The sequence below is a fragment of the Erythrolamprus reginae genome, chromosome 2 (genome assembly GCF_031021105.1).
Source record: "Erythrolamprus reginae isolate rEryReg1 chromosome 2, rEryReg1.hap1, whole genome shotgun sequence".
Taxonomy (NCBI): Eukaryota; Metazoa; Chordata; class Lepidosauria; order Squamata; family Dipsadidae; genus Erythrolamprus; species Erythrolamprus reginae.
Genome location: NC_091951.1, coordinates 117979042 through 117988441, shown reverse-complemented (window position 1 = coordinate 117988441; position 9400 = coordinate 117979042). Strand labels below are relative to the sequence as shown.

The 9400-nt window shown below is 37.5% G+C and overlaps 1 protein-coding gene across 1 annotated transcript in view; it reads right to left on the bottom strand.

The window, feature by feature from the left end:
* Window positions 1–2558: 2558 nt before the first annotated feature.
* PDLIM4 (PDZ and LIM domain 4) overlaps window positions 2559–9400 on the bottom strand; it is a 100049-nt gene continuing 93207 nt past the window's right edge. The window contains exons 5-7 of the mRNA XM_070739297.1: window positions 7141–7298; window positions 5111–5231; window positions 2559–3918 (exon numbers count right to left, since the gene is read on the bottom strand). Coding sequence (XP_070595398.1) covers window positions 3714–3918; window positions 5111–5231; window positions 7141–7298 — 484 coding nt within the window. The 3' untranslated portion in view covers window positions 2559–3713. The remainder of the gene's footprint in view (window positions 3919–5110; window positions 5232–7140; window positions 7299–9400) is intronic.

The window sequence follows — 9400 nt, the reverse complement described above, 5'->3', positions numbered from 1 at the left end:
GCTTCGTTAGAATGTACCCTACAGGCAAAATCCTAATTACAAGTCAAGAAAGGTTACTTGTTTATCAAATTCACTCAATAATGAAAGGATAAGAGAGATGTGAGATAAACTGGGGAGACCTTTCAATAAAACCAGATGTTGTGAATTATCAACCGGATTTCAAGGACCAGAAATTAGGTACCAATTTTGAATTTAAAAGTACACAGCAATTTGTAAAATTGTAGTCTCACATTATATGTGTTCCACAGAGCACTTCAAAACCACGAAACAGTATCATCATACCTCCACAGAGCACTTATAACCTATGAAACAATATAATCATACCTGGGGGCACTAAGGATCAATGCGAATAAGCCAAATTGGAGCAAATATACACAACTAGTGTTGGGCGAACCAAACGAAGTTTGGGTTCGGCGAACTCACCCAAACTTTATAGTTATAGTTATAGTTTATTAGATTTGTTTGCCGTGAAGTTCGGGTGAGTTCGCCGAACCCGAACCCGAGCAGCAGCAAGCCACTGCGGCGTTCTTTTCTGTAAAAATAAACAAGGAGGTGGGGAATTCCCCACCTCCTTTTGCTTCCTTTTATTTTTACAGAAAAGGACGCTGCAGTGGTGCTGCAAGCAAAAGTAGGTGGGTAATCCCACGATGGGATTCCAGGGGCGGGGCTTTCACGTCACGGAGACTACTTCCTGGTCGGCTGAAACAGGGAGGAAGGAGTCTCTGTGACATCAAAGCCCCGCCCCTGGAATCTCTTCGTGGGATTCCCCACCTCCTTTATCTTGCAGCGCTGCAAGCAAAAGGAGGTGAGAAATCCCACGATAAGATTCCCCACTCTCCTCCCAGGCGGTGGCATTTTGTGGTGTTCGAGCGAATATTGAACCCGAACCCGAACTTTTAAAAACGTCCGGGCTTGGGTTCGGCATGCCAAACACTGCAAAGTTTGGCACGAACCCGAACTTTGCAAGTTCGGTTCACCCAACACTATACACAACCATTGCAAAAGAAATTGTTATCTCTTGGCAACCAAGAAATAAAACAGTAATATTGCTTGATTAATGGTAACTGTAATAATACACAATTGTTCCCTGATTTACTGAAATGATTCCATGAAGGGAAAAACACAAATGTTAGATCAAAACACCATAACAACCAGTGCTAAATGGTAATAAAATTACAACCCTTCACTTAAGAGTTGAAAACTACTGAAGAGCTCAAATAGGGCTGTTTTCCCACCTAACAGGAAGCTTTGCATAATAGAGCTAATGTGAAAATAAAAGTGTTGCAGTGCTTTAGTAACTTATTAACTAGTTTCATATTTATACCCCCTCTCCAAAAAGGATTCCTGTTTAACTGGTCAGCAAAAAAACCACAAACCCAAACCCAAACTCAAACAGCAATGCAATGCTGAGCTACCTTTCCTATTACAGATGGCTAAAAATAGGATGTAGCAGAAGTGGTCCTTCTGGAAGGACATCATCAGCATTTTCCTTGCAAGCAGTGGCAGGCAGAAAGCTACCAGATGGAATTTTGTAGGCACTTCAAGGGAAAAGGATCAGCGGTTTTCCATGAAGGAGAACTTCACTAGTCTTCTGGAGGAAAAGCTTTTGTGTCTTCTATTATAGCTTATATGGCTGACAGGGTCTGGATTGCTAGCTAAGTGATTATTAATATATTTTATTTATTTATTTATTCAATTTTTATGCCGCCCTTCTCCTTAGACTCAGGGCAGCTTACATCATGTTAGCAATAGCACTTTTTAACAGAGCCAGCATATTGCCCCCACAATCCAGGTCCTCATTTTACCCACCTCGGAAGGATGGAAGGCTGAGGCAACCTTGAGCCGGTGGTGAGATTTGAACTGCTGACCTATAGATCTACAGTCAGCTTCAGTGGCCTGCAGTGCAGCACTCTATCTGCTGCGCCACCCCGGCTCTTCTGTACAATATATACATTGATAGCAACTGCAGATGGGGAAAAAATAAACTCAGTCAATCAAGCTTCTTTAAATGAGAACCCTAACAATGCAGACAATAGGTTAATGGTTTAGAGAACTATGTTTTAATTAAAGGTACATAATTTTCTTTATCCTTATTGCTACATTTTACTTGTTAAAACATAAAGTGGTTTTCACACTGGGCAAGTTTCATTCTATGTTATCAAGAAATAAATGTCTGTCTAACTTCTCTGACTATTTTTCTGAAATGATGCTTAATTTTCTTATAATTTTATAAGACACTTTCTGCAATTCATTCAATTCATTCAAATGTGAAAAGACTTCAGTACCTCCTGGGATATTCTATGCTGAAAACTCAAAGTCAAAAATAACTTTGTGATTTTTCAGGATTTCTTTTATATTGACTGAATTGATGTTTGCCCCAGAGATGAATACTAAAATTCAAATTAACTGAACAGTTCTATATTTCAGGCTTGAATATAAAATGTTACAGTTTAAACACAAAGGAGGAAATAGTAGAAATAGTTGTCCATGTGATTTGATATAAAGAAATAACAGCAAAAGTGATTATGGTATCTCACAGAAAAGAAAGAACACTGGTATTGTATGTAAAAAGTCTGTTATATCTGATTCTTTGCCGTACATGCATTCCATACATTTTTGTTTACAGAGAATTTTATATTTGAGAGTTCTTGATCTTTACAACTGACAGCATCAGATGATCTAAAAGGTCTCAGAACACACATATCATCTTTAATCTGCTCACTTCTCTTAACCAACAGAGGATCAATTATAGTTTCCAATAATGTTTTCTTTAGGAGAATTAAAAGGACAGGATTAGTCAAGCAGAAAGTTCCAGCTGCTAATGCTGCCAACTGTCACAAGGATGACAAAAAGGGGTTCTTTATCACTTTGACTGTTCCAGGAAAAGTGTGGAATGACTTTTGCATTATTGCCAAGAAACTTAGGTGTACATGTCCGTGAATAAGGCTATCACATCTGGGCTGCAAAATAGTCAACCCTAGAGGGCACAAAACATACAGAATCCTCTAGTTTGCTGCTGCCTTCTAATGGAGGTCCAAATTTTTGAAGCTTAGATATGGTAGCCCAAGTATGCAGTCCCTAGGAGTAAAGCTCAACTTAAAAAAAGGTTTTGCTTTTTTTTATTTTGCAAATAAAAAGGCATTAGTTTCCTAGATACTGAACATAATTAAAATAACAAGTAGGCAGCAACTATAACAACACTTGAAAAAGGATTTATAAGAGAATTTTTCTAACTATATTATTATTACTAATAATAATAATTAAACATGGCCTCAGTGTTCTATACCCTGAAAGCCACAAAGCTGTATTTATCATATACTATCTATATTACTGACAAAAAGTAAAATTGAATGCAATGCTTTAAACTGTCAGTTCTTAAAGTGCCTTATTTTTAAATGGGACAAAAAAAGTACTGATTGTATATGGAAAAGTTCTTTTTTTAAAAAGCATCTATTTTTACATAGATTTTGGATGGTCTACAGCAAATATTATTGGCATGTTTTTTTTTAAACTCCAGCACAGCAACCAAAAAGCGAAGTTGTATAAGAAATGGGGGGAAAGCAATTTTTCCCAAAGGTTTTCTGCAACCAATACTGTCCCACCTAAGGTCCCAAGGTTAATTCATTTGATCTCTGAAAGATATTTTACTGAGAATAAACCCTTTTGACTCTCTTCTAACTCTTTCAACCTGGCTGGAAAATAGGAGTATCTACTTAGACGAGTTCAACTTTGGCATTGGGATAAACAGCTACCACGTCATATCCTTCTGGTGGTTTAACTCTTTCCTTGGCATGCGTCTCACAGTATAGTTGTTCCTCAATGAAGAAATAGCCCCTTTGCTTCAAGTTGAGGCCACAGTCGTCACACATGAAACATTCTGGATGGTAGAGCTTGTCACGGGCTTTCACTATTGTGCCACTGTTAGAGTGAAGGAGAGAAGATAAGAAAGTTAAATACTTAAAACCATTACTATTTCTTGCAGGTCAATGCGTTATTACATAAGCCTAAACATCTGCAGATATTCTCAAACATTCAGGTCATGGTTGTCCCAAAGGTGCTTTTTCAGGAAGCAACTGGGCTTTCTTGTTTTTTCTTTTGAAGATGGTTTGCTTTTGATCTTCAAAATATAACATCTTCAAAAGAAAAAAACAAGAAAGTCCAGTTGCCTTCTGAAAAAGCACCTTTGGGACAAGCCTAAAGAGTTCTATTTTACCTAAGCACATCTCTGGCCCCCAAGACAAAGACTAAGAGTTAATAAGACTTAATAGCTAGCCTTCCACACTTCCATCTACATCTAAAAAACTACACATAACAGGCACCATGGGTTTTTCCCAGTTTGGATTGGTTCGGTAGAACCGGTAGCAAACCAGTGGTGATGTCATGGGAACTGGTTCTGTCAGTGCTGGTCCATGGCTGCCACCACCTATTTTTTGCTATTTTTCTGCTGTTTTTGGTTTCTGTGCATGCACAAAAGCTGAGTTTTTGGCCCTGTGCCTGTGCAAAGCACACGCCTGTGCCATGTGGACACACAGCACATAATGCCTGCGCAGCCACGGAAGGAAGTTAACCAGCATTGAGGTAAGTTAGTAGCCACCCCTGACAGGCACCATATAAATACCACATACATAGCATCCCAAAGCACACCGAGAAGTTCCCTGAGGATGGACTCTAGCCCGAGTTTGAAAGCTCAGGAGACAAAATCTCTAGTCCTGGTGACCAATCCAGACTGGATCCTGCAAAAACTAAGAGCTTTGCTTCCACCGTTTGCAAAAGCCAAGGATGCTGCTCTTTAATTCCATCTCTCTGAGCTGACTGGATTTCAATAAAATCAGGGAATCCTCTTTTGCGTGGAGTTCAAAACAAATTTCGGACCAACACAGGTACTTTGGATCAAGAGGCTAACATTCGTCAATGCTAAAGCTGCAATACATATTTAATTAACCTTCCTGTGAAAGAAGAAGTCCAGATGCCATCCGGCTCCCCAGCACATAACGTGGTTTTATGGCCCGTACATTACAACGAGAGTTTAAAATGAAACAGATGGCACTTTTATTTGCTCTCTTTCCCAAACAGGATATAAACTATCTCCGGGGGAGATTCATGTACTTACACAATGCCATTACCACATCTGGTACATTCAGTGAGCACCTGCAAGCCAGACATGGCACCACCCAGTTTAGGGACTGGAGATTTAATGTGTCTCGGACTGGTCACTTTGTCGTATTTTTCACCTGTTAGCAAGGTAAGATAAAATGTCAGTATTATTGATTTAAGGCACGTGGAATGTCCCAGCTATGCAAACTTCTTTGTTTAAATACAGGTAGGCCTTGTCTTAACAACATTTCATTTAGTGACCATTCAAAGTTTACAATGGCACTGAAAAAAAGTGATTTAGGACCCTTTTTCACATAACTGTGGCAACATCTCCATAGTCACATGATCAAAATTCAGACACTTAGCATCTGGTTCATATTTCTGATGGTTGCAGTGTCCTGGGGGGGTCATAGGATCACCTTTTCTGACCTTCTGACAAAGTCAATGGGTAATACCCATTCACTTAACCATTATTCACTTAACAAATGCAATGATTCATTTAACAGCAGTAAAATGGGGCACACTCACTTCAAAAATGTTTTTGTTAAATTTCAGGTTCAATTGTGGACATAACTCCAAGGACTACCTGTAATTCCTTCTTGAATTCTTCTTGAATTCAAAAATATACACACATTCCTTCCTTTATCACCAGCATGATAGGGACATCCTAAGGCTGCATTCACAGAAAACAGAAAAGCCTTTAGAAATGAATGGGATTTCCCCACCCTGACCTAATAGGGAGCTATATGTCAGATGATGTAAAGTTTATGGAACAGGTGACCAGCATTAAGCTTAAGGTATTTATTTTAAAATGGTAGCATGACTATAAGAATAAGAAAGCAAGATAACATGGGAATCTCATATGAAGTTCTTTTTTGTTAGATAAAACCCAAGAAACCTCAAACAAGGGGAAAATGATGTGACAGATATTTAAAAAGTAACAAAGTACATAGAAACCATATAGAGGAAACATAGAAGACAGATGATGTTATCTAATTTAGAAAATGTTTTCACTTTATGGATTGGGGTGTGTGTGTGTGTCCTCTTGCTATGTAAAGGAAATCAAGCAAGGCAATAACACTGCTAAAGTGCACTTTTATGGCACACCCGATTTATTTATTTTACTGTATGTCAGGACTTAAGAGAGACCTTTAAAGACCTTTAATGAAAGCAAGATACCATGGCTCTTTATAAGGATTGTACAGTATTATGAAAAAAACTATGTAGTTTGAACTAACCACTAAAAGAGAGAAGAAATCTTTATATACACAGGTTTATATACATGTAATGCTTTTGAATATACAGATACGCAGATACCAATGTTCACATACTGACTGCCCTGCTTTTTAAACAGCCTATGCATGCTTTGAAACTTTGCTTGCTAACACTTATGTCAGTGTCCCCTTTCCTTGTTCTTTTTAATCACTTACTCTGTATGTGAGGGGTGGTTTTGTGTGTGTGTATCTGTGTGTGTGTGCGCGTGTGGTTCCTGACCCCCCCTGTTTTTTTCTTCTCCACTCACATCAATACTAAAATACAGAGACCTGCAATTAAAAATGGAAAACCGTAGCAAAAGGAAACAAAGATAGTATCAATAGTAATAAGTGCCTTGGGGCACAATCCCCAAACCACTGGATCACCAGAAGTACTATGCTGACATTGATAAAATCAATTGCAGCCAGTCGATTGCAAAAGGCAGCTTAACTTGGAACAGCTTACATTAATAAACTTGAATTCATTATATTAATAAGAGGAGGAAGGTATATTAGCTATGTTTGCCATCCGGAGTTATTTATAAATATAATAATGGCAAAATACAAATAAATAAAGTCTCCTGTGATGATACCTTTAGCACCATCAAAGAACACCTGCCTATTCCAGGTCTTTGGGAAGGACTCAATAGGTAGATTGAAATGCCAAATCCAGCCCAAGCATCTGGCTGATTGTGTGACCAACCATCATGATCAAGTATTATTGCAAATATGAATTCTAAGACTGGCCTGTACCTTAAGGTATGCATAAAAGAGGAACATTTGTGCTCCTTACCATTCTCTCCAGCTTCCAACATGCCTTGCAGATACCGGAAAGATCCTGACTGTTTAGGTTCTGAAACGGGCCTTTCATGATCTTGTAGCATTTTGTACACATCCGAGTCTGTGTCGATTCCGTTTTTGTTCCTTGGGAGAGACCTTTGAGGATCAGCACTATTTGAATAGAAAATGAAGGTCAACCAATTGATGCCAACTAAAGAGGTACCAACCTAAAGTCCATTAAAGAAAGGGAGTCTTTCATGAGGAGTTTCTTTCACAATGTGTTCTTGAATTGTTTCATCAACCCATGAGCTTGATTACTGCAACTTTTGGCAAACAAATCCCATGTTTACTAATGAGGATTCAACAATTTGTTTCGGCTTTCTTGTTCCTGGAGTGATGGTTGGTCATGTACATGTGCAACCTATTATATGCAAAGAATTGCCAATGAAAGAGCCCTTGAGTTCATTCTACTGGCTACTGAACCATATATCTAAGACTAACCAGTAAGTGCAAGACAGCTGCTGAAATTCATTGGATTACTGTGTTACACACAGATCACATTTTTAAATGCATTAAATTAAATTACTCAAGGAATTGGAAGTCCTCCCACCACTGAATAATATTTGGCACTGGACTTATTTTTTTTGTTATTGCCAAACTTTGTCTCAGGAATACTATTTAAAGAAAAGAGACTTCACTCCTTATAAATTTTATTCCTTGTATATTGGGTTGCCTTTCATCTATAACATATTTGAAAAAAAATGTTTGACATAATGTTTGATATAAATGGCAAACATATATGGCTAAGAAGTAAAAAATAATGGTCACTCATATGAACACACAGGGTCCTTTTGGGAGATCTATTTTGCCACTCATAAATTTAGGAAAGAGGGTGAAATAGAAAAAGCTCATTTCTGTTCAGCCTTATTTAAATGCTGTACTGTATTCTGAAACTACATGCTATCACAAACTTCTGGAGAGATGCAACGGTGTCCTGGACTACATAAATTCCCTGAAAAATGTGGACTGGGGTTAGAAATGACTATCAAGTTTGGTTACTCTTGAAATTGCTGGATCATTTTTGCCACCATTTTAGCCCAAGTGGCTGAAATTAATCTGAAATTTTTCCATCTGTTTTTTAAATTAATTTCACCCTTATCACCCCAAATGGATTTCCTATTTCTTGTTTATTTGCAGCTGGAATCCGCAGAAATTGCGGGTTCAAATTTGATAGATTTTATATATCTAAAATGTTTTTTAAATATGCCAAATTTCATTTTAGTATTATTCTATTCATTATAATAAAGGACACAGCCACGATTTGTTATTTTTCAGATGATCCGTGTTTATAAAATCCATCTGACATTATTTAAATGGAATCTACAGTAATGTCCTTCAGAAGATAGAAATTATGCTTTCAGAAGAATGTATATTTAACACCAAAGTACGTTTATACTTGGAAAATGCAGCATATAGCCGATTCCAAACTTTCTATTCTTTTGAATTTTTCTTATTCATACAATTATGGTTAATTCTAGCTAGTGGACCAGGGATCTGCAGTATAAACCCAGATTTCTGAATTTAATCTAGTAGGCCAGACAAGTTTAAAGCTCAAGTCTAAAAATTCACATGTTAAAAAATGTATCCTCATCCTATTTTTAACAAATGAGCCCATTTAAAACTATTACTTTGTAGCATTGCATATATAATTTAAAGAGACAGTTGGTGTGGTAGTTAAGACACAAGGCTGGGTCCCTAGAGACACAAAGGCACAAGGGCACAAAGGCACAAAGGCAGTAGAGTGACCTTGATTGAGCTAGTCATTTTTTTCTTAGCTCTAGAAAGAAAATAAAGACACACCACTTCTAGGGGAAAAAAACCTTCACAAGCAAACTGGAGAAACGTGTCCAGGTAGTTTCTGAGAATCAGCACAATTGAACAGAGGGGTGGGGGGAATAATATAATATTACACATGTTTTTTAAAGATGGCTTTACAAATGAGAAAGTCTCTCAATATTTTCCATTACCCAGGTCATGATTGTCCCAAAGATGCTTTTCAAAAAGAACAACTGGACTTCCTTGGTTTTTCCCTGAAAATGTCTCACTTCTCAACAAGAAGCTTTTTTCAATTCTCAGCTGCCTTTTGAAAAACACCTTTGAGACAAATGGGAATGTTCTAACATGAATTTCATTTTTCTTTTGCCGATTTATCTTGATTTTTTTTAAATTAGGCTGCTATTTTAACAATTGTGTGCTAATAGATAAAGCTGTAA